At 45.1% G+C, this 26,107-nt stretch overlaps 1 protein-coding gene across 1 annotated transcript; it reads right to left on the bottom strand.

Annotated features, from left to right (window-relative positions):
- Nucleotides 1-1,586: 1,586 nt before the first annotated feature.
- Nucleotides 1,587-26,018, bottom strand: glis2b (GLIS family zinc finger 2b). The gene is made up of 7 exons (XM_040157112.1): nucleotides 25,274-26,018; nucleotides 5,017-5,218; nucleotides 4,736-4,866; nucleotides 3,059-3,214; nucleotides 2,814-2,947; nucleotides 2,596-2,714; nucleotides 1,587-2,342 (listed from the first exon to the last, which is right to left on the bottom strand). The coding sequence occupies exons 2-7, from the start codon at nucleotides 5,192-5,194 to the stop codon at nucleotides 1,600-1,602; spliced, it is 1,461 nt and encodes a 486-aa protein (XP_040013046.1). The 5' UTR covers nucleotides 5,195-5,218; nucleotides 25,274-26,018; the 3' UTR covers nucleotides 1,587-1,599.
- Between the last annotated feature and the right edge of the window lie 89 nt (nucleotides 26,019-26,107).

Genomic DNA, 26,107 nt, shown 5'->3' with positions numbered 1-26,107 from the left:
GTTGACTGCTTAATCGAACCATGAAAAAAGTTTTCCCAGAAGTCATATGAGTCTTTTTTTGTCTTTTTTTTTTTTTTTTTTTTTTTTTGCCCCTTTGGACAGAGTAAAATGAGGCAGTTTGCAATAGTGTGGCTTCCTAGTCAGTCCAGCTGTATGTGGCATTGAGTGCATCACACCCTCCTCTGTGGCACAATATGTACATCCCATGATACCCTCTCCAGGTATTTTTGGCACAGCATGAGAGCTGTTGAACTTGGGACAAAACTTCAACCGACAAGGCTAAGTTGGGCCTCGATTGGACGACCACCTGCTTTTCACAGCTGGTTTTGGGCCGGGTCACTTTTTAAAAATACAAGACACTAGTGTTTATCACCACAGTGGCCCTTTCATACACAAACTGGCCGTGTTGATCCAATTACGGGAAAGCAGCTGGACAATCCAGCAGCAAAACAGTGCTAGTTCTGTAAATGGCAAGCAGGATGTTGTGTATCGTGTCCGACCAGAGGGGGGAGCCAAACACACCAGTGCTTGAATTTCACTTGTGTAAAAGGGAAAATGATGATTGGTCATTGCCAGGTGATGTAACACCATTTGTCTTTTGTAAGTCCTCAGATTCCTCTGTGCCCTAAAAGCCCCTAGTCTGCACGCCTGGCACACATTCTGGTGGACTAGGCTGGTCCATGTTGGTCACCCTCCCCAAACTGGGGACAGATTGTCAAAAGTGCTCTCCCCGTTTATGTTACACTGGGGAAGCTGAGACATTAGCAGCAGTTTTGAGGTTTCAATACTATAACCAGTTGACACTATTAAGTGCTGTGTTTAATTGAACTGTCTCAGAGCTGAAGCGGTAGCCTTCTCCTGTACAAATCCAAGACAGTTTGAGTTCACTTGCTTTGGTATGGCAAGCTTGTCTGAATCATATTAATCACAGCAGCCTGTGAAAAATAGGTCATAACTTTAAAATCAGCTGTGGAGAATCTTCCTATTATGTGCAAGTTTGCCCAACTGTGAGTGCGTCATTCAGTTTCATGGTGTATCTATCTCACTGCTAAGCTGGAGGCACACTGTCAATGAAGTACTGTCATATAAATACATATCAATGAATCAGGACTTTTGTTAGAACACAGAGCACTAAGACTGTCACGTTCATGGTCCCTGTCCACAGAACCAGCAAACAGGAATGGATAGAGTATAAAATAAGCATCAAGGAGCCAAATCATACATGTTCCTGAACAGAGTTCTTGGGCCCCTTGGTTTCCCAACAATAAAAGAGGCTTGCGTTGTATTCTTAATTCTTGTGAGGTGTAGTGTTATCTATTGTTTTCTTAATTGAAGTCACGATAAGTGTCTCTATGGTTTTGTCTTTTTCCACCCTCTGTCTGAAATGCATTGCCTGGATTTGATTGTGCGAGCCAATCCCTATCACCTTTGACTGCCCGTACCCCCATTATGGCATCCACCCTCCCATCCCAACCCCCTGAGCTCTTCTGGAATGTGTACATGTGTGTGTGTGTGGGTGTGATTGTGTGTGTGTGTGTGTGTGTGTGTGTGTGTGTGTGTGTGTGTGTGTGTGTGTGTGTGTGTGTGTGTGTTTGTGTATCAGTTGACCACAGCTGGCTTGAGCACCACGGTGCCTGGAGGGATGACCACCCAGGACAGCGGATCATGAGACCCGCCTGTGGAGAGGTTCAGGACCCCCCCTGTCACCTCATTCTCTGCCTCCTCCCCCTGGCCCTTCTTGGCCTGCTGGCGCTGGACCCTGCGCTCAGACATGGCCCCCAGCATGGGCACCATTGGCAGGCCCAGGGCCGAGGAGGGAAACGTTGGGGGGAGCAGAGGGGACTTGGCCAGGCCCAGTGGGGAGCCGTTGAAGGACAGGATGGGCGTGCCTCCCAGGCTGCCCGGAGGTGAGTTAGGGCAACCCAGTGAGCTGAGGTCCAGGGGCCGAGGACTGAGGGGAGACAGGGGCACAGCGCCACTCAGGCCCTGCAGAGCATGGCCTCCCAGAAGAGCAGCCGCTGCCCCTGGGATGATAATGTGGGCTCCGCTCACATAGGACAGCTCCGAATCCTTTCCCCCTCCACTCACAAGCCCTCCACTCTGACTGCCCTTCAGCAGGGAGCCCACCCCACCTTGGGAGCCCTGCTCCTGAGCCACAAAGTGGCCGTGGGCTTTGATGTGCTTGCGGAGAGAGCTGGGGTCTGTGTAGCGTTTCAGGCAGCCCACCATCTTGCAGTAGTAGGGCTTGTCCACATAGTGTGTGCGTGTGTGTTTGAAACGGTCGCTGGAGTTGGAGTAACGCTTGTTGCAACCCTCATAAGGACAAATGTAGGGCTTTTCACCTGCAGGGGGAAAGAGGATTCCAATGTTTTGCCCAGAATGAATAAAAAAATAAATTAGGCATCTCTTCTCATATCCAAGGATCATGATCCACCAACTCCATAAAGATTGAAAGCTCTAAATATGAATTACATTTTAAAGCTACCCATGTCTAACTACGATAAGACTTTTTTTTTTAGTTGATCCTGCAACAAATGAATGCATGCTTTCCAGATTTTTGTTATTTGTGTTCTGTAACTCACTGCCACCACTGACCTGTGTGTGAACGGTTGTGTATCTTAAGGTTCTCCAGACGTGAGAAGCTCTTGTTGCAGGTGGGACAGCGGTGGGGCTTCTCGTTAGTGTGAGTGCGGATGTGGATGAGCATCTTGTACCTTCAGCAGAGGAAAAACAAGTTCATTATGTCATATTCTTCTTGGATTCTTCCCTCATTTGTACAGTTTATAAATCCCCCTATTGTATGTTTTTCTCACCTAGCATTGAAGCCCCTGCCTTTGCGAGCACAGCCCTCCCAGTGGCAGCAGTACCCAGAATCCTTCTCAGGCTTGACATGGAAGTCGTTGACATGGTCTACCAAGTCTTGCAGGGAGTCAAAGAGCAAGTGGCACTGGAGGAGGGAAAACATTCAGAATTTCAAATTAATTGTGATGATAAAGCTGTTTTAATCCAACCCTGGTTTTCAGCTTCAGCAGGTTTCCTTTATTTTCTTGGGCCTTACCTTCCTCCAGCGGCAGGCCAGTTGTTCATCTGCTGACAGATCAGGAGAGGCTCTCTTGTCGCTTGTCTGGCCAATGAACATGGAGGATGGCAGGTGAAGTCCCGCCCCAGCTCCGATTGGCACAAAAAACTGAAAGGCCTGTGAGATGTGAGAATTCTGATAAAGAGAAAAAAGAGGAAAAAGAGCAAATGGGGTTCACCGGTCTGCTTCATTAAGAAAGAAGCATCCACTTTAACTCTACTTTAGTTCACATTTCCTGTAATGTGGGCCTGAAATGCCTGAAAACTAAATGTATGGGTACTTCATAAGACCTCACAAGGACAACAAAAACATCAAAACAACACCTGCATTGTAGCTGGCAGTTTGAGCTCCGATGCTGTGAAATCACTTTACAGATGGTATAATTGAGAATAGTCAATCAGCTAGACGACTGGAGTCCACTATGATGCTTAAAGCTGTAGAGCAAATGGTGTACAAAGCAGGAGAGAGGATGCTGATCTTCATCTTTTCCTTCTAAAATCCACTCCACTTTCCCTCTTGTAGTCACCCACTGCGTACTACAAAACCTCCCAACATCCCTGAGCTCAGCATGAGAGCTGTAAGATTCACTGAACCTCAGCTGGGGCTAAAAGAGCTAATGCACTGGCTCCCGCACACTCACACTCTCACTAACACACACACACACACACATACAGTGTAACCCAGCTCGAGCAGAAAACAGAGAGGAGTCTGGATGAAATGTTGAATTTAGAATAAGGGACACATAAGTCCAAGCTGTTGTGTGAGAGTAGGAAAGCGCAGAGGGAGAGAGAAAAGGGTGGAAATGGATCACAATCCCCCGGCTGTCTCATCGTCTTCAGCTATGTCAGAAATGTGTATGTGACATATTTCATAAAATGAGGCCAATTCCTTGCACTGAGCTCTGTCTCTGCATGCAAAACTATGTGAGCTGCTTTGTGGGATGCTGTAGGGGAGAGAACATGTGAGTGTGTGCAGCTGCTCCTCTATGAGAAACAATTATTTGTGTTGTGAGAGAGAAAAAGTGCCCTTACTGCGTCCACAGGGGATAAGTAAAGTGTAGAGTGTGTGTAGAGGGTCAGGGGGCTATCTATAACTCAGTGGGACGCGGGACGGCTGAATGGTCCCAGCCAACGTATCTCAATTCAATTGGGAGGGAATTAAATTAGGCGGCGTGAGGTCTGCATGGCTGTACCTTGTCTTAAATCCGATTATACATGTGCACACACGCATACACACAGGCACACGCATGTCAAGCCGGTGGGGCCACCGAGTGCAAGTTGCACAGACAGAGGCACTTGTTGGGGACACAAGAGGTGTTTGATAAGAGCTAACACCCTCTCTCTTTCACACACACACAGGGCTCCAAACTCCTTGCATAGCCTGATGGAGAGTGTGACACAACCCGATGTTGTTCCTGAGTTGCTGACCCCAGCAGGCTGAGTCACTCTCCGCTGAAGACAGAAAGTGTTGGCCGCTCACTACGTCACTGAAAGACCGTGTTTATTTTTTCAACAACTCAGAGGTGAACGGAGAGAGAGTATGAGAAAACCAGGGGAAATGATGGAGACATTGGTGGCAAAGTAAAAGCTGGTAAAAACTAAGTTGGAACACCTGTATTGGCGTGTAGGTAGGTGTGTTCGAGGTCATCATACTCACCCCTGAGGGGATGTAGTTGCTGTTGGTCATTTCTGGAGAGCTGGGGGTGTGACGGGAGGAGGGGGACATGCTCAGGTCCACCGCAGGGGGGGTGGGGGTATCCGTTCGATCGTGAGGGAAAACCTGCACAACTGACATAACACATACACACACAAACACACCCACACACCTGGTAAGATGACATCTCAACTGGGTGATCTGATACAGGGACAGTGGACTCACTTTTTCCCTTTTTCTCAAAACACACACTTGTGTTTTGTTTTCGCTACAAGGTGACCTACCTGTGCGCGGAGAAGCTGGCGAGGCTGGCTCTATGACCGCGGTGCCATCGTCAGCCATGCGGAGCTGGCGAGCTCGCTTGGGGTGCAGCGGGGAGAGGGGGGGCGAGCGCACCCCTCTGTCCCGCCCATTGGCCCGCCGAGGGAGCTTAAGGTCCAGGGGCTCGTCCAGGGACAGCATGACCGCAACCCGGCGACCTCCCACCTGCACAAACAACCAATCAAAGTGGGTCAGAGCTAGGCCAAGTGGGGCCAATGTAGGATAACTTGCTTTTCCATATTTCCCACGTGAAATTCTGCTGAAATTCCAAAATCCCACTGGGAAAGAAATACTCTCAGACAATGGTAAACTGACCACAATTGTAAACTGAAACACTGAGTCAGCCAAAGAAAAATAAACACACACAAGCACGTAGAGATCTGAGTGACCCCCTCCTCTTTTTCCACACTGACCTTTACTCACAAACTCTTCCTGAGGAATGTCTACAATCCATTCCAGATGGTCACCCTCACCGCCAGCCCTGCTTCACCCTACCCCATGACCAGTCACTGGCCCTTGCACCCTGTCACGTCACCCGCTACCTCAGCCCCCCCCTTACCCCCACAGTGTGCACCTTCAGAGATCAAGGACCTTTAAGACCCACCAGCAACCCCCGGGCCTTCAAGTCCAGCTGCACCCACTCTGTCCACATCCTCTCTCGTCTAAACACACTGACCTCTGGACCCAGCCTGAGGGTTGTGGGCAGGACGGTTCATCTAGCTGTCATTTCGAGTTCCTCAGCCAATCGACTGACAAAGCATCACCACGTTGTACCATGCAAAGAATTTAGAAAATAAATACACAACCAAACACCTAGACTAACCCTATTAGTGAAAGGAATTGTTAAATCGTGAGTCTAGATCATATTTGAGGTATCAGCAAAACCTCCTGAAGAAATAACAATTCTTTTAGTATAGATTTTCACACAGGCCACAACTTTCAACTCAAATGTAAATAAATGCTGAGTCTGTTCTTCTTCATACGGGATTTACTGCTTCACACATACAGGTGGTGCTAGTACAGTGCTGCTGGTTCATAGCCAAGCTCTCCATTCAATACAATGTGTTAGGGTTCACTGCTCCTTCTCACCAGGCTAACACACAAACACACAAATCTCCTCAAAGTACTTTCCATCTAAACACACACACAGTTGCAGAATGTCCTATATTCCTGCTCGAGTCCATGTAGAACAGTTCCCAGTGGGCATGTAATGGGTACACCATACACAGATGCACACACAGTCATACTTACAGAAACACACACACAGAGACACACACAAGTAATTAATCAAACTGTAAATTCAACAAATTTACCCTTCCTCCCTCTCCTTCACACACGCCGACACACACACATGGAAGCCACAGTTGGTAGTGAATGGTGGGCTTTGAGAGCGACTGGCCAGGGGCCACATGAGAAGCCCTTGTGTCTGGGAGGCATGGAGCAGAGAGGTCAACAGGTTCACCAGCCCAATGAGGGATGGCCACAAGCTCACACACACATTCATACACACGGCCGGGGTTTGGAGGGGGTGGTGCAGACCCAATCAGCCATAGATAAGAGGATGATGATACACACTTGTACTGGTACAAACAAGGGAACATACAGCACACAGAGCAGCATTATGGCATTATCAGTGAGATCACGGTGCGCTGGTATATATATATATATTTATACACATATATACACACACACACGCACTCATGTTCCTCACATGCACATAAGTAAACATCATAGGACAAAAAACCTTTGGTTTTTATCTGATTACAGATCACTGACCCACAGGTCTCCCTTGGTTGGCAACTTTAGAATGATGTCAACAATAACTTAAATCACAATGAGCAGGAAAACCCCACAGAAGCGTGTGTTATGCCAGGAGAAGGGCATTTTACAGAATCAAGTGAGGGAATTAGAGATGGTATTTCCAACAAGCCGCGGCCAGTCAGGAACAAAATCAAATACATCACTTATTCACGTTTCAAAGCAACTCATCACTCTCTAATTGTTTAACTCTGTCAATATACACACGGGCCTGTGAGTTAAGACAGACTTGAAAAAATGTGAATGTATCCTTTAAATAACTGAAATTTAACAGTGGTCTATTTTTTTTTTACCATCTAATATTGCCATTCTCTCAATTTTCCTAGATTTTGCTAAATGTATCCAGTTACATCTGTATAGGCTGTTAAAGAGAGATTTAACCACATCAGTACTGAAGATTATCAGTCAAACCCAGGTCAACTGTGTAATAATAAAGGAGGAGTATTACTGGCAGTTGCTCTAATTATCATTTTGACTATAGAGTGTTTGTTACGTGGGCAAACACTTTTAGTAGCTTTGAAAATAAACATGTTTTGATCTGTCAGAGCGGATATGATCCTCATTTAGAATGAGCTGTGGTTAGTACCGCATCTCTCTCTCTCTCTGTCCTGTGAACTGGGTGGATTATGACTAACTTGCTGTAATTCCTACCACACAGGCTGCCAAGAGTTTTGGCTTTATTGTTTGGCTAAAGTAGCAGAAAATCGTCTGTCATCCACTTTAAACGAGTAAAAGCCCTTACCCTGAGACGCCGACCAGGAACCAGCTTAACCTTTCTACAAATCCTACTCTCATCCACTGCAGGGACAAACAGCAATCTGGCCTCCAATCAGTGTTATAGTCCATGCTGTAGAACACAATGAGAAACAGATATGGAACTTCTGGGTCCATATAACTAAGAATATAAATCTGTTTGATAACTCAGATCATATGATCCTACATTTCTCACTGTGAGACAGGTAGAGACGCTACAGGGGTATCCACACACAAAAGCTCTTCTTAGGCAGCTGCTCCACATACAAACCATTACTATATCTCCATACTGGACTGTATAGCTCATCTTTCCAATTTATTAAGCAGGCTTCCCTAGCTATCTCACCCCCACACAAACAACAGCCAGTCTCATGAAAATGTGTCCTTTACCCTATATAAAAAGGAGGATTGTTGGTATCACTCAGCTTGTTGCATGTTGTTGGAGAAATGCTAGTTTAAATTGGCAGTATGCTGCTATAAATCTTAGCAGATAATTTATTTTCGCATGAAATCTTTTTTCCTTTTAACTTCAAGTAGATTATGTTGCCTGGTGTTTAACTATTTTAGCTGATTCCATTTTCTTTAATAAAGGGTCACAATGTCTTTCTACTGATCTGCTGAAAAGGTTAGTTGATCAATGCATTAGTCAGATGACAGATAATCACTCCACAAAACTTTTGAAAATGAATTAATCATTCAATCCATTCTTCAAGCAAAGATGTCAAAAGATTTTGATTGTAAAAATTTAGAAGTTATGATAGTAAATATCTTTGAGTTTTTAGACAGCTTGTCTGACAAAACAAGCAATTTTTAAGACATCACAATGGACTCTTGGAACTTATAACCAATGATGGGCATTTTTTAGGCCACAGAATTAACTGATTGATCAAGAAAATAATCACCAGGTTAAATTATAATGAAAATAATTAGTTTCAGCCCTATAACACTTGTACCAATAACGTTTTACAAAGAAATAAAATTAGATAAGACCAAAATTATTTCAACACATAGAGGCTGTCGCGCAAGAGTTAAGAGAAAAAAATTACATTACAAGATTTTGTTTATTACTAAATTTACCAGTTAATATACTAAAGCTTATAAAATGGGGACTTAAAGGTGCTATTTGTAAAATTTCTCTGGCGCCGAACGTGGTTTCTTGACGGTAGTGGGTGGTGGTGGTGGTCATGGTCGCTTGCCAAGAACTTCAGCCATCATTGCGTTCACAAGACAAGAGGTTAGTATACGCCCTCTGAGCAGAGCTACTTCTTCATCCTCTCATGCTGAACTGAGAGCAGACTGGACGCTACGGTGACTCACCATCCGAAAATGATGAGACAGGCCGGCTGGGCCGGGGCTAGCTGGTTAGCATGCTAACATCAGTAGAAGAAAAGAAATGATAGAAATAGAAGAAAAACAAGAGTTAGCATTTGAGTTGCTTTCCACTGGTGGAGACAGCTCTTGGTGAATAAAGGAATGAAGTTTGATGCTGAACTCGCAACGTTTTTTCCAGACTGGTAAGTAAACAGTTAATGCTAATGCTGGCTATGTAGCAATAGCAGAAACTTACATATAGCACCTTTAAATCACTTTTAGAGGATTACATAAGGAATTACACTTGAAGAAGATTTTGAAGGGGCTACTGGATTATATTTATTCTCAAATAACAAAATCTTGAGAGCAATTGGAAATTTAGTTCATGGATAGAGATGTTAAGGTCAAATACAGATCGACTTTCTTGGACTTTGAGAAACTCAGCAGGTCATAAATAATCTTCGGTACATCCAGTGCAGTCTATACCACACTAATGTGATCACAGTACAGCTCCTGGTGAATCAATCCCCATTGCTGGATTTCAACCAGCCCACCCTCATGATTATTTCTTAGTGGGCAAATAGTAGAGACTGGCTGGGAAGTGACTCACAGTGTGTGGATCTTGGACTGGAGCTACGAGCGCTCAACTACATCCTCCAAACAGCCACAATCACTGAGAGGGGTTTGTGGGAAATGTGAGACAAAGAGAAAGGGCAACTGAGAGAAAGAATGATACAGAGAAGGAGACAGTTTGGAGTTGTCTGTGTGTGCATGCCGGCGAGATATGCAAGTGTGTGTGTGTGTGTGCGTAAAGCTCAGTGGCGGGTGGCTGTGAAGTTTGGGGAAGGGGTGCTGTCTGGCCCCCATGCAGACTTCCTTGCTCAGCCGTGGGGTCGACAGTCTCTCTGAAAGGCGGCATTGTCCCTTCTCTGGGCCCTCTCCTCTCTCTCTCTCTCTAGCAGAGTAAACACAGGCTACAGCAGCTGAACGAGAGAGAGAGCGGAGAGGAGGGATCACCAAGGGGGCCACAGTGAGGATATACAAGATTGAGGAGGAAGTGGTGGAGGAAGAGGAGTCCTGAGAGAGAGGTTTTTGTGTGTCCTCTTTAGCAACTCCCATCACCTACCCCCCTGCATAACCCTTCCTCACCCGAGTCCTAAATTGATGCCCCAAGTCCCTTTGATGAGCTATGGCCGTGTGTGTTCAGGGGTGAACATGGGTAGAGGCTGGAAGGTGTGGGAGAGGTGGGAGTTGGTCGGTGAGTGAGATAGCGCAGGGGGGCACGGGGTCAAAAAAAGGCAAAAATGTGTTTCAGCTCCCCCGTGCTCCAAGGCTAGGCTCACACGGATCAGCACTGACCCTTAGCCATGCTCCAACCAACTGATCTTTAGTCTCATCTGAGTAGATCTGTACTGATGAGGATCATGTTTCAGCTCAGTCTGCTTGGTCCGCTGGTGCAGAAATGTGAGCCAATAAAAAGCATCAGAGAATATCAAAACTGTGAGGTTTAAGATGATTATGTTACAGGGTATAAAATCGTATTTTGCAATATTTTTGTTTCTGTGAGAGTTTCAGAGAGTGAGAGTGTGTCTGTGTGTGTGTGTGTGTGTGTGTGTGTGTGTGTGTTTGTGTGTGTGTACACATTTTGTGAGACCCCCCTCTGAGACGCGCTGTAACTTAATCTCCCTCCTGCTGTGACCCTGGGAGGTGGTCTGCAGGAGGTAAACCATCTCTCCCCGGGGCTCTTTGCCCTCTTTTTTCATTCTCACACAAAAACACACACTCAAAACTAAAAGAGAAAGAGAAACAATGTGGTGGCATCAACACCATCGAAACAACTAATGGTATTTATTGATGTGATTCTGAACGGCTTTAATGTGTTCTTTTAAAACAAACAAAGAAAATTTACATGTATGAGGTAGCAGTTCCTAAACACCATGCTGTGATACTACTTGGCGTCCTTTTGATTACACGGATACCTTGAAATTAATGAGAGCAGATGCCGCATCATCAGCACATTGATATAACTTTCAGACCAAATTATGAACTGAGATAGTAGCACTCTAAAAACACAAAAGTTCTCATTACTGTGGCCAGTTTCCTGTTTCCACCTTATGTTCTCATGCTGACACATCTCAGGAAACAAGCCCTCAGCAGAGCACCACAAGAGTGGCATCCTCCACCTTTTATATAAGAATAAATAATCATTCAATAATCATCGTTGTATAGGGGAGGTACTAACTAACAGCTTTGCGAGCAGCTCAGTTATCTACAAGTTATCTACCTTTGTTTGTTGTCTGAAATATGCCAACGTGCGTTACCTGACCCGGACTCACGACCATCCAAACAATCAGGGTTGAACGCCAATTTGAAATAGAAATCAGCCACCTCAGTGTTACTGGAGAATATCAGCTTATCACAAATTTTATGTATCAGGTGATAAGTGATGCAAAGAAATGCCAAAGATATGTGTGTGATAATTTAGAAATAGACTTCTCATGACACATTTTATACACCAAAGGGCACTGCCAAGTTTATTTTTCAACTGTAAAATACACCGCTCAGTACATCGGTTGGTAGTTATTTTGTAATAACCAAATTTAAAGGGTTGTCAGAAATATCCATGTAATATCTATATGTTAAATATGTACAATAGAGTTATTATAGGTTTATTAAAACCTTACAGAAGATCATAGTATATACCTACTCGTTAGCTCATCTCAGTGTCAGAGATGAAGGTGATTGCAATAGCTTTACAAAATTAGACTAAAGAAATACAAAAAATCGCCTAAAGTATACCTTCTGCCATGTTAAATCTCACGTGCAACATTGCAGTGACCACATTTAATGAACTGAAGATAAACAACTCTATTTAGTAAATGTGTTTCTCTTAGGTTTGGTAACTCTGTAGTTTAGCAGTGCTGTATACAGAACCAGAGTAGCACCTTGGCACATGTCTAGACCTGCTGGTTTTTCCATCCTCCAGGTGGGAAGGACAGGGTCAAAGGTGAATGAATGAAGTGAGGGTGTGGTGTGACCTCTGACCCCTGGCATTTGGGTTCTACATCTGCCACTGAGGCCAAGGAGGAATAAACAAAGCTGGCATGTTTCAAACAGGTTTATGCACACAATACTCTGAATAATCGGATTTACGTGATCAAAGCCTTTCTACACTTCAAAGCAAAGCGACTCCCATTTGCAGTTTTTTCTTAATAGTCAGTTTTACATGGATTCATATCAAAGTCAGGCGAGACTAGTCAGAGGAGAACACAATGCAGCAAGCTTCTCACATTACCACTGAACTCTGATAAAGAAACTTAGATGAAGGTGAGACAGGTCACGATCTTGTTATTAGTATGTTGCTTACTGAAATTGGAGACAAAAGAAAACAGGCCCAAAAATGGTCTGTTTCATACTCCCACTTCTGTTGTTGCTGACGTTTCTTGAGGTAGTAGTCACGAGTGACCCCACCTCCGCTGACACATACACACCCGAGCCACAGCCCCCGTGAACACCCTCCACCCCTCACCCTCTGACGGATCGCCCAACACACAAACACACACACACAGCTGAGAAAATTTTGTTCCTGCCTCTGTCCTCCTCAGCCAGCCGCCTCCTCAGACAGGAAACCTCAGTTTCCAATCCTCCTCCTCCTCTGGGCCCCTAATTCCCTCTTTCTCTTTATCCCTCTGTTCTTTGCTTTTGTTTTTCACTTACTTTCACTGCTCTGCTTCCTCTTCTAGTTTATTTTTCTTTTTCTCTCTCATCTCATTCTTCTCTCACCTACTACTGCAGCCCTCCCCTCCCTTTAATGGTGTATTAATTGCCAAATTATTTCCTGTATTTACACTAGATTTTTTGAGATTTTTTAACATAATACAGCTAAAGAAAAGTTCCAGTTACTCGGTTTTCTCTTACTGTAAATCTAAACTCCCCCCCTTCCTCTTCCCCCTGTTGCAGAAAGGCAAATAGGATCGTACACAGGATTATGTAATAGCAGCATGCATGGTGCCACTGGGGAAGGGATATTGAAGAAAAAAGGCAGTTGTTGGAGTGGAGTCACAGCGGCTGCAATACAGAGACAAAGACAGGGTGATTCACAAGCTTCAGCACAGGGTGAAATAAGCAAACGATTGCCACTTGTCATTTCAAAAAAGAGAACAGGAATATATCACTGATAAATTAAAGATACTGTGTGATACAGTGTGAAAAATTAAGAGATAAAGATGCAAAGGAGGACGGGGTGGAAGAAATCCAAGACAACACATGGAGCAAGGCAGAAAGGAGTGCATGAAGGAAGGAAGCAAAGAAAAAAGGTAGGGATAGGTGGAGCGAAAGAGGGAAGGAGTGCAACAGGAAGTTTCTCAGCGAGCTACTGATGGCCTCCAGCCAAAGTGTTCAGACACTGAGGAATTCCATGCAGAGGGCAGGGAGGGAGGGAAGGTGCCAGGAGGGAGGGAGGGAGGCACAAAACCAGGAGGGCGGGTCGCACTTGTGGTTTGTTGTCAAAGGGGACTGCTACATGAGAAAGGAAGGGCACACACTTAAAGCAATATCTGTCTGAACATTAACATTTTTGTTTTGAGACAAAAGTTTGGTATGAACAGCCTGACAAAAAGTTTTCCGAGAGCCACTCAGTGGGAATTTAAACTGTACATCCATACTGGATTATAATATTTAAAAAAAAAAAAAAAAATCAAATATTAAGCTAAAAAAGTCGCAGCTATGAAGACAGCATGATTAAATACCATAATAAAGAAATGTGATGGTATGCAACTAGAGTTGGAAAAACTAGATGATTAATTGATGAGTCAATCTACAGAAAATTAATTGGAAATTGCCAAATTTTGATTATCGAGTAATTGTTTGGATTAGGTTTCAAGCAAAAGCGAATCTGCCGCTTTTCTCTGTTTAACGTCATTATAAATTCGGTTTATTTGGCTTTTGGACTGAAACAAGACATTTAAAGATGTCTCCTTAGGCTCTGGGAAATCTTGATGGGCATTTTTTCACAATTTTCTGGCACTGTATAAACCAAGATTGTCAGATTAATTGATAACGAAACTAAGTTAGTTGCATATCAGGAACTAATTGAAGTGTTACACTGTAAACCGTCTTCCCTGGCAGATGAAAAGATGCATTTTGAAGGCTGCCCACTAGAGCTGAAACATTATTCAATTTGAATCATTTTGAAACTATTTTGACAATCAAATACAGTAATTGTTTAATTGTTTATGTCATTTTCAAAATACCACACATTCCCTTGTTTTAGCTTCTCCAATGGGGGATTTGCTATTTTTCTCAGTTTTATATCGTTATAAAATTGAATGTCTTTGACCTATGGAATGTTTGTTGGACAAAACAAGTCATTTGAAGATGCCACCTTGAGCTCTGGGAAACTGTGGTTTTCTGACATTTTATAGACCAAAGGATTAATTGAGACAATAACATATCCGGTTTACTGTGGTGTTACGGGCTGAATTAAACATTAGAGGGTAATTGTCAGTGTTACATATATTTAATGTGAGACAAAACACTCCACCAGACTCTACATCTTAATGGCATCCAGAAAGACCTGGAAGCAGAGCAGCAATTCCACTTAGCCTGCCATATAGTGAGACGGCGAATGATCTATAAAAAAACCATCTGACTGAGATTTCACATTGTGTCGGTAAGCCTTATGGCCTGCTAAACCCGGGATTATCACACGACACAGTGACCTGACTTGACTCTCGGTGGTGGTGGGGATGAAAGGGTGGGTTTCAAGGGAAGCATGCATTATTAATCAGTATAAAAATGCATTTGTAAACTTGTATCAAAATCTTACACAAAGAACATCTTCATGCGAAACTCTTGAGATTTGGTTTTCATTCTGTAATTCATTAGATGAGGACTGAGTGTGCCTCAGGGTGCAAATATCATTGGAAAATCAGTTCTGCAATTAAAATTATCTTCTGAACTATTTTGACAATCAAATACAGTAATTGTTTAATTGTTTATGTCATTTTCAAAATACCACACATTCCCTTGTTTTAGCTTCTCCAATGGGGGATTTGCTATTTTTCTCAGTTTTATATCGTTATAAAATTGAATGTCTTTGACCTATGGAATGTTTGTTGGACAAAACAAGTCATTTGAAGATGCCACCTTGAGCTCTGGGAAACTGTGGTTTTCTGACATTTTATAGACCAAAGGATTAATTGAGACAATAACATATCCGGTTTACTGTGGTGTTACGGGCTGAATTAAACATTAGAGGGTAATTGTCAGTGTTACATATATTTAATGTGAGACAAAACACTCCACCAGACTCTACATCTTAATGGCATCCAGAAAGACCTGGAAGCAGAGCAGCAATTCCACTTAGCCTGCCATATAGTGAGACGGCGAATGATCTATAAAAAAAACCATCTGACTGAGATTTCACATTGTGTCGGTAAGCCTTATGGCCTGCTAAACCCGGGATTATCACACGACACAGTGACCTGACTTGACTCTCGGTGGTGGTGGGGATGAAAGGGTGGGTTTCAAGGGAAGCATGCATTGTAAACTTGTATCAAAATCTTACACAAAGAACATCTTCATGCGAAACTCTTGAGATTTGGTTTTCATTCTGTAATTCATTAGATGAGGACTGAGTGTGCCTCAGGGTGCAAATATCATTGGAAAATCAGTTCTGCAATTAAAATTATCTTCTGAACTATTTTGACAGAACAAATGAAAAGAGAAGAGGCAGTGATAGGGAGAGATACAAGCTGAACACTGGCACGGGGCTAGGAAACTTCCCCAAACCCCAAGTCAATGGATGAGACTCCCTAGTAGCTGGTACATGACATGAACAGGCCCACATGTAGCAACATGTGTTTTGAGTCACTGGTTAATTTTTCTCCCACCTACTCCCATTCGAAATTGGGCAACATAAGTTTTTAATCAACTAAAGTAGTTGTAATATATATTGTAGTGTCAGGGCAGCAATCAGAGGTAAACAGATAATCCCCCGGAGACCATGACTCAGACCGCTGAAGCAGTAAACCTACCCAACACTAATGCGTAAGGCACTTCACACAATAGCACTGTAGGCTTTGAAGAGTGGTGAGTAATCTTACAGTAACGTGGGGCATTTCACAACATAGCAGTTTCATAGCGCAGCAAACGGGGGCAGGAACTAATGAACGCAGAAGGAGGCCTACCACCATCCGGGAAGAGAGGAGAGGAGGGGAGAGAAGGGAGGAGAGGAGAGGAGAGGAGAGGAGAGGAGAGGAGAGGAGAGGAGAGAAGAGGAGAGGAGAGGAGAGAAGAGAAGAGAAGAGAAGAGATGAGAAGAGAGGATATGAGAGGAGAAGAGAAGAGATGAGAAGAGAGAGGAGAGAAGAGGGGATGAGAAGAGTGTGTTTTCTTTACACTCAGGAGGTTTGATTGACATCCCCACCCTGGCTTACTTTGACCTCCCAGTAACTCTGCTGGGCCTCTTTACCTCCTGCAGTCCACTGAATGCATTCCCTCCAACCCTCACTCCTCATCTCTCTTCTTTGCTCTGCCATACTTCCATATAAACAAGACCTTGCATGGTCTCCCTCAGCTCTATTCCCCCTTGATTTCCTCTTCACTTCCTCAGGCTATGTCCCCGTCGTCTGTCATCACTCTCTCCTCTTTTTCTCCTTCATCAACCCCTCTCATCTCTCTCTCTCTCTCTCCCGTTCTCCCCCTCTATTCAGTCCATTCCTGTGGCCTCTCCACACAGGCAGTGATGCAATCCTCCGACTCCTGCGCGCAATCACAGGGTCTGGAGTCTGCTTGCCAGCCAAGCAGGGGCGTCACCACACCACGCTCAGTAGGAAAGCAACACGAGAGGAAAGGGATGGGGGGGGGGGGGGGGTATAAGAAATAAAGCCAATGAGAGAGGGAGGAAAAACAGTCTGAGGCTGTCAGAGTTGGTGGTGGGTGATAGAGCAAAAAGTAACGTGATGAAAGTTAACAGTTCTGTTTTACAGTTTGTACATATTAAAAATAAAACTTTGGTTATGTTTTAGTTTAGTTTTTTTTGTTGTTTTGTGTTCATGTGGTAAGGTGTTTGTTTTTGTTAAAGGTAGTGGAGGATCTTTTGGATGAATCTGAGTGTGGATGATGAAACAGCACAACATCCCAGCTCCTTGTCCTCTCATCAGCCCACCAACCAGCTGTGTCTGTCTTGCTGGAGTTGCTGGATAGGGTCTGTGTTTCGGAAATGATGGATCTTTGCTACTCCCACACTAAATGCTGTCGTTCCAGCTGACTCAGACCAACATGAGCAGTATTCTAACAGCTAGACTTGAAGTACAAAATTCTACTGATATTTGAAGAGGTGTAACTTTGTCAGAACTGGGAGGTTAACACTCGCTTTGGAGGTCTATACTCTTCTAAACAATTATTTCCTTTTTTCCGTATTTCCCTGCTGGGGCAGTATATAATGGAGGAGGAGTTATATGCTAATCTCTTTTGACTGTGCAGATGCATGCATGGAAAGAGTGATCTTATCAAACCAAATGCACTTTGACAGGGATGGAAAGAGATTATAGAACTTTAAAAAGTGAAGTTTAAAGCTGAAACCTTGCAATGGTTATGTGCAGGTGTGCATGCATGTATACACACACACACACACACACACACACACACACACACACACACACACACACACACACACACACACACACATTCACTCCTGGTTTGCCAGCTTTGCAGAGGCAGACCTCCCCTAAAGGCAACAGAAATGAGCACAAGGTCAGGTTAGGAATGCAAAGCACTGGCACCTGCCTAAATCTTTAAAATACCAGGTTCTCTCTGTGCACACACACTCTCTCTCACTGACACACACACACACACACACACACACACACACACACACACACACACACACACACACACACACACACACACACACACACACAGACACACAAATGAAAGACCACTACTAAAATCCGAGTTAGAGTTTAAGACTTAAGAGAAATCACTTCATTTCAAAACGAAAGACAAAAGGTGTGCACAACAAAATCTGAGGATGCATCAAAGTATATTACTTACTAACCAACTCAGCTTCAAGCTCATTTTGAGTGTACAAAGCAGCTGCGGTTGAATTCAACAGAAGATGTCTGTTTTCCCTCACTGGTGAAAACCCAGCACCAGTTCGAAACCACTGAGTAGGATGGAATGGGAGGAGGTCCAGAAATCTCTCCTTCTCTCGTCTTTCTAGTTTCTTCTTTCTCTCCCCCGCTCTCCCACACACTTAACAGCAGGCTGAGGGCAGATTAGTAGGGGTGACATGCGTATGGAAACTGTGGCACGATAAGCAGCAAATCCGGGCTATATTTCAGCACCAGTTGCTGGGCCAATGTGGTGTCCTTCCAATGACAGCTTCAAGGATCAGGGTAAGAAGTACTGGGCCACACAGTACAAGCACACATAAAACATACCAACTGTACAGCCCTTGTGTACAACCATACAGACATGGATACGGGTAAAAAAAACAAACGCTAGTGCACAGCACGCTGGCTGTGTGTTGTGGAGTTCAGACCAGTTCAGAGTGTTGTGGTACCGCTCCAGCTATGGGAGGGGTGCGCCTGTCTCATAGTCATTTCCTGGATGGGGATATTATGGCACCACACGCATGAGAAACAAACCCCTTTCGCCTTTACACACTGACCCCAGCCACTTTCATTTGCTTGCAACTCAGTAAGCCAACGGCGCATAGTGAACTCCCTGGGAAGCAAGTCTTCTTATTCAATAGCCGCGGTAATATGATCCCAACAACAGCTTTATGCAACACGGCCTCTGGAAGGCTGGGGGTAAGGCGTGGGGTGAGGAGGTGGGTGTTCTGTCACTGTGTGGGGTTGCTGAGGCCCATCAGACACATCTGCAGTGTCGCAACATTTCTACTTCTTCACGCCAGAATTCCTGGATGACCACTCCCCGTCCCTGGACAGGGCTGGGTGACACCTATGCACCAGCCGCGCTGTACAGGAGATGGCCGAGAAGGGGGGCCCGGACAGAGCCAGATGTGCCTTGGACAGAGAGCGTCCCTGTTAGTGTGTGTCTGTTAGCATGTGAGTCTATAAGTGTGTGTGTGTAAGTGTGTTTATGTAGAGAAAGGAGGAACAGGAAAGGGGCTCAGCTTCCAAAACCAAAGCATATTAAAGGAGAAGAAAACAGGAAGAGGGAGAAATACAAAACAGCAGAGAGCAATTAGCAGATGAAGTGACGTGGTGTGTGTGTTTTTGTGTGTGTGTGTGTGTGTGTTGGGGGCAAACACAGCAGCAGGACAATCAAGGAGCTCCTGCTTCTTTAAATTTGGGCGTGCCACCCCTTACTGTCTGCTTACTTCCATTTCAACCCTTCACTCGGCAGTGATTTCACATATACATGTACATGTACACACAAAGCTTGTGTTGTCATTTCCTTCTGAGGCTGTGCCAACTTAACGGCAGCCCTGTGTTCTCCCTCCTCACATGGTTCTCTCTGAGTAACCCTCCACCCCGCGTTCCCTCCCACCGTGGCTGGCAATAAGACAAGGTCAATATGATAGTCTTTTCTCTCCTCTCCTTTTTTCCCTTTATCTCCCTCCCTCTCCTTTTCTCTCTGTATTTCTGTGTTCTAGCTCAACTCAGTGACAGGCTCCACCCTACATCTTTCATCTTTTGCGGCTCCATCCAAGAGAGAAACAGAAAAAGAGAGCAGATAGACAGATGCAAGGGGACAGATGGAGGGCAACTGAGATGGCAACAGAGTTGAGCATAATGCTGTAAAATGGAGTAGCACTAAACTCTTAATGCAGATTTGTTGGCATGTCCGCTTTGTTCAATGTGTTGGAAACAAGCATCAGAAAGATCTGGAGCCGATTCCTCTTTTCATTTGGCGTACAGCGAGGGCTAAAAAAAAGGGCCGTGGACAATCATGCAGTGTATCAGAAGTCTTGGAAAGAATGAGCCTAAGAGAGGATCTCAATTAGTGTTGAAGGTCAGGTTGATATTCATGATCTTACACACACCGCTGTCCTGAATCAATACTGACATTTAGAATCAATTAAGGTATAGCCAAGCTCACTATGACTGACAACACCATTTATTGAAACCCGAGCAAACAAGGAGCAACGACACTTAGAAGCAATCAGATGCAGTAAAAGAGAAAGACAGGCTGTGTTAAGATAGTGTGTAGTTATTATTCAAGATGGCCACTGAGAGTCAATTATTACAACTTTTAGCAACCGAATAAAAACAGAGAGGGTATTTCATAGAGGCATCTGAGGTCCTTATAAGTCTTTATTTCACAAAATGCAACCTCAAACTTAAAACATTTCCAAATTACATAAGGTTCCCTCAAAAGAAAAAAACAGCCACGGTACAGATGAATTAAATTAGTGCTGGCAACATCTCCACAACACCACACAGAAGGTAAACACTTACAGGCCAAACTTTTTTTCTCTCCCCCTCTCTTTTACTCCTTGTATAAGACGGAGAATCTCATATAATGCATGTGTCACTTATGAGGCTGGGGGCTCATGGAAAGTGGGAGATGAAAATGCGAGGGAGGGAAGAGGGAACAGAAGCGGAGTTTAAAGCGAGGAGGAGATGGAGTCCCAGGGAGTTGGGGATTGAGGGAGGAGGGGGGTGAAAGGGGGGCAAAGTCTGGAAGCTAGCTGACAGGACTGGATATGCCCAGACTGAGAGCCAGGCCCAGGCCCAGACTTGAGAGCCTTATTTGACTCTCCGAAATGCCTCACCCGACTCTCCCTCTTCCCCCTCTCTAAAAAAAAAAAAAAAAAAAAAACCCCATCAATCCCTCTCCCCCATCTCTCCCTTCCCAGCATGTCTTTCCTCACCCGTACTTACAGGCAGTGCCCCTCTTGTCCGACTCCTCCCTTTCTTTTCTTTTCAAACAAGCAAACACACACATACATACCTCAGTCATACTGAACTGCTATAGTGCTATTGAGGTTATACTAGAGAATCCAGGGTGTTGGCCAAGCAAGTAAATAATAATACAAACCAGCTGTGTCTCCGCTTAAACTGCATTGCTGTGAGAATATTACTGTACAACTCACAGCTCCTGAACTGAGCTCCCAGATATCTAAAGGCTCCAGCTAGATCCACTTTTACTATCACGTAGAAGTTAAATATTAAATATGTTAGTGGAAACTAACCCAAATAGACCAAAAGAACCCCCCCTCCCTTCCACAACACCCGCACGCAGTCCGACCCCTCCCCACTCATACTCTGCCTACTCCCTCACATTGCTGTTATTCTTTCGTTTCTTGGCTTTACTCCTATACTCTTTCTTTAACTCTTCCTCATCAAGTGTACCCTGCCACCGACATGGTCTGCGTATTGTCTGAAGGGCTCTGCGAGCTGAAATTCTCTCACGATAGAAATACTGAGCGGGGAGCGCAGAAGGAGCATTAAAGAGAGTGAGAAGAGGTAGGGTGGGGTAGCTGGAGTGAGGCACTGAGTTGTCTGTGTTTATTTTGGAAATGCAGGCCTGGAGAATTGCAGCAGAAGAACTGACCCCTAAACTTCACCGTGGCAGATCCTCACAGAAAGAGCAAGACTCCTGCGCTCATTTGGGATGTCCCACACAGGTGATTTTAAAAAGGGTAGACCATATGTCCCCAAGGGGCCATTTTAAATCACGCTGGGGATCCAAGAATGGTCTGCTCCAGGAGGAAACCGTGAGGCCGTGAGGTGATTAGTGGTTACAGTTTAACTGGAGAAAAATGCACGGTCCGTGAGCCCAGCCAGCCAGGGAGCAAAGCGGTATGCACTGGCCTCTTTCAGTATGCAAGTTAGTGTGAGTCAAGCTCTGTATCCACCTCATCTATTCTTAATGCATGGGTCCAGGAACCGGGCCATCACCCCGCGCAGACATATCACACTGTGGCGCTCCAAAGGACGGCTGTGTCACCTCTACTGCTGCACACATGGCAATGATTAGTGATAAGAGATTCTGTGGAAAGAAATTCACGGCGCCAGTCTGTAATGAGTTGAGACAGTCATTTTACGTCTTTTTCAAGTTTAAGTTCAGTTCAGCTGATGAATCCGTTCTGTTTCTGCTAAGATTTTAGTGAGTTACATTGATGTCTTCAACCTTGTGGGTCATATGATTTCCCATGGTGTACTGTACAGCCAGCATCAGCTGCAAACTAACCAAGGGTTTGCCAATAACTCTCAGTAAATTACGAACTTGAGCCGTGAGTAACAGGTGGACTGGGAGCCTGAATGATAGAATTTTTTTTTGGCATTGTGGCACAAGAATACATGATGAAAGGCAAATCATCTGTTGTAATGTACAGATTGTGACTCATCGCCAAGACATCATATTTTATGGTATTTTTAAAGTATTTATCCAGAACTGACCATGGACACCATGTTATAAACAGCATCTTCTCTCCACCTTGCTTCACTGAAGGGCCACGTGGTTTCATCTGGGTACATCGTGCATCTCTTGTGACATTTCCAGCCCAAACAAAAGGTCAAGAGCTTGAATGTGCAACTCCATTAAACATGTCAGAGAAATTACATACCCCAATAGTGGTTGCATTTCATCTGCTGAGCACCCTAATGCATGAATCACAAAGCTGTTCATCTGATTAGCACTGATTATCTACAAGTGTAACCACAGAAAGGACGTATCTGTCATGGGAATCTAAAATAAAGAGGCTCTTAAACCTGAAGACAAATGCAAGTGTTTATCAGGTGCCTTGTTTTCACTGCATGCTGCCTCATTCACTGACCACCGTAATCCCCCCCCCCTGCTGCTGAGTTGCCTTTCAGCTGGACCGTAATCCCCAGCAGCTATGGAACCCCACTGTGATATTAATTCAAACACTCTCCCGATGTAGTCTGTGCCACTTAAATTCCACCCACTTACCCGTAGCAGTCCTAGTCCTCAGAGTTGTATTTTTCCCAGTGACAAACATACGTTAATGTGCCGCAACGGACCGACAACACAGTGTGAAAACCAAAAACTTACTCTTGTCACCTTAGATTTCAGATGAGTTTCTTTGTGCTAGCATACTGCACAAGGCAGGAATCCCACTGAACACGCTTCTCTTTATAAAATGAGGTACAATTTTATTGGTCTGGTTTAAGGCAATAAGTGCAAGTGCAGTGTGGGCTCCCACCATCCCTCTACCACATGCCTCGTGGTTGCGCGCTGACGCAGGAATATGCCATTAGGGTCCACCTTTTCTACCATAAAGCAGCTGCCTTTCGCTCACAGTTTGGGACCTCGGGGGTATGATGTCACACAGTTGCGGTGTGCGGCAAACTCTCAAAGCAGGGAAAAACTGGGGAGGGGGATGACAACCACGCCCACGATTTGATTTGAGAGGGGGAGAGCCTTTATGGTATATCCACTGCTGCACAAATTGCAGCAGATGAAGCCAGTTGGTGTCAAACCTGTAACTCTGACCAAATCTGCGTGCAAGCTGTTGTTCCCAGCAGCTGCCCAAGTATCTACGTTTGGCCAAGCATGCGGTCAGGATGAGAAAATGTACAGCAAAAAAGGCTGCCTACACAAACACACACACACACACACACACATCCTGTGAGTGTGGAATGCTACCACCAGGATGCACAGCTGGACCCCAGTGGACATCTGGCTTGACGGTGGAGCCGAGCTGTTTCTCTGTAGTGACTAAGTGTCATGTGAGGGAGGCGTCGCATAAATAACCAGGGTGCCGATAGTCTTAGGCGCCCCTGTCTTTCTGACAGATGGACGTTATGGTTGACCCGTGGCTGAACTGATCATCAGCTGATTGGATATACAATGCAACAAGCAGGCTGTGGATGTGAGGAGCACCTGTGATCACAGTTCAGAGAGGGGTTATGGTTTAAATTGCAGGTGCCTGAAATAGGGAGGGAGAGGAGGGAGTCAAGAGTCCTCCCCCTGCAGAAAGCGTTCGCGGCCTTTTTTTTACTGCTCCTGTTCGCGATATACTTTGAGAGAGGTCCAGTGGGCCCATAGCCAGACCTCCACCGGTCTCATGTGCTATCTGTGTGACCATTTCGCTCATCCACCCAGACATTATACTGTTCGAATACTACAGTCACCTCGGAAATATACAGCCATTCTACTCCAATCCAAAATACAACTGCAGCCCCCCGAGTGTGCCTCAGTCTGCATTGTGGCCTAATGCTTTTTAATGATCAGGCCTTATTCCACTCCAGCACAGGGCTTGTTAGGTCTGCCTTGGCAGGGCTCGGCTCTTTCCCCTGGCATCTTCGGGAACAATGGGCCCATGGGAGGCAGCCAATGGGGAGAAGGTCCATCCCAAACCCTGTCCCAGTGTGCACACAATTAGGCTTAGGAACAGTGGAATTGCTTAATTGGAGGAAAATAGCTCTTTATCTAGGCCTCTCTGCCTGTGCACATCCTTGCCCCCTGCACTACATGCTTGGCCTCAGCTAAGTTTGAATTGCTCTAAACAAAAATGATCAAAGGGCAGAGATGTCACCAGTTTCAACCATTACCCAGTATGTGGAAGACACTGAAACGTTTTTAAGCATAAATAACTCACGGTATACCGCGCTCACGTAAGAAGTGTAACTGCTGTTGTGACCAGAAACACAGTTGAGCGTAAACTCGCAGAAACTCAGTGCACTTTCTGGCATACAACTTGGTGACATGAAATAATAGCAAATTTAATCTTTCATGTGAAAAATGAAATAATAGCATATTTAGTCTTCCATGTGGAAAATCTATCAGAAAACTGAAAATGAACATGATTTTTTGTGGCTGTTTACCTTAGGTCACAGTTTACCCACCTTTATATTTCCCAATACATCCCTGGTCTAAGTGACTGACAGCAGACTGCAGACGTTGAACTCTTTATCAGCTGTTGTGACAGAGCATCAGAGAGCTCAATGCAAGCCTGCATCTTGCACAACAGCTGGCTGCGCTGTGATCTACGCCTTTATATAGGGCAGGATCTGTGGTGCTGCTCTAAAAATGTCTCTCAGGCTCGAGGAAGGGGGGGATGCCCGTTCACAAAGGATGCAGACACGCGGAAAAGGTCGCTCCCACGTCGAAGTAGGTACTGACACGGTGTCTGCGTAAATGCCACAAACGCCGGTGGACGCACGTCCGCCACAGCCGGCCTCGAGCGTGACAGTGTGGGGAGTCCAGGCTGCAGGGTATCGGCGAACCGCTGGAGAGTCTCTGAAAATAGGTCACTGCCCTGATTGAACTCGAGCAAATTTTTTTTCTTTTTTTTTCCACAGCGCTGCAGCGCACTCTGACCAACGTGGACACACATCACAATAGACACAATACACGGGACTGACATGCAGGACAGGGTTGCTCCTGGCTTACCTCACAGGGAAAATGCCGCGGATACAGCCGAGATATCTCCGATTCGGTGCCCCTCTTCCCGGCGCAAACTTCGCACGCGAAGTCCCGTGGCTCGAGCGGCGTCGGCGTCAAGTGACTCCCTCGTCAATTTGCCGCTTATTCTTCGATAAAAACGAAATGTAGACCTGACACGTCTTGAAAAAATATCACTAGGTGTCTGGAGAGGCGGTCCGCTCCCAGACCATTGTCGGGATTATTTCTGAGCATGGAAAAATCAAACATAAGCTCAAAGGCAGCTTATGTGACAGCTGGTTGTGTAAATAAAGACTACTCTATGGAATGGAAGCCTTGTCTGTTGCCGTGGGATGATATATGCTGCATGTTATCATGCCACTGGGAACCCGTCAAAAAAAGTGTAAACACCCGGATCCGTAGCCTGAACTGGTCCCCGCTGAGGCAAAAAATGAAGACCACCGGTTGTGTTCTGCATCAAACGCGCAGGGGTGATTTCTTCCCAAATTCAAAGCGCATCGCTCAATGGCAACGCTGGTCAAGTGGGGGTTTCCTATGGGTGCTCGTGGTTCTCCCGGGGGGTGGGAGGGCAGTTCGGACCACAGGGATGGCACGAAGTGGTGGGTAGGGTAGATAGGGCGGGTTGGCGACGGGGTGTGGGGTAGAGGGGGAGGACCGTCTCCTTCTTCTTCGGTGCTTTTCCAGATGCCGAGGTGGGGCTGTTCGCTTTCTTTTTCTCGCAGTTATCCCCGTGTCTCTTCAGCGTTTTTTTTTTTTCTTTTTTGTTTTTTTTTTGTTGCTTTTTTTTTTTTTCCCCTCTGAGCACTCGAGGAGACGCTGAGC

The sequence above is a fragment of the Xiphias gladius genome, chromosome 3 (assembly GCF_016859285.1).
Source record: "Xiphias gladius isolate SHS-SW01 ecotype Sanya breed wild chromosome 3, ASM1685928v1, whole genome shotgun sequence".
NCBI classification, from domain to species: domain Eukaryota; kingdom Metazoa; phylum Chordata; class Actinopteri; order Istiophoriformes; family Xiphiidae; genus Xiphias; species Xiphias gladius.
This window is presented reverse-complemented; position numbering and strand designations above follow the sequence as displayed.

Bases quoted from the DNA above. Each gene is read 5' to 3' on its own strand.
- glis2b (XM_040157112.1), bottom strand. From the start codon at position 5,194: ATGCTGTCCCTGGACGAGCCCCTGGACCTTAAGCTCCCTCGGCGGGCC. The intron at 2,715-2,813 runs GTGAGAAAAACA...CCTCTGCTGAAG, and splicing joins GGCAGGGGCTTCAATGCTAG to GTACAAGATGCTCATCCACA. The intron at 2,343-2,595 runs GTCAGTGGTGGC...TTCCCCCTGCAG, and splicing joins ACACAACCGTTCACACACAG to GTGAAAAGCCCTACATTTGT.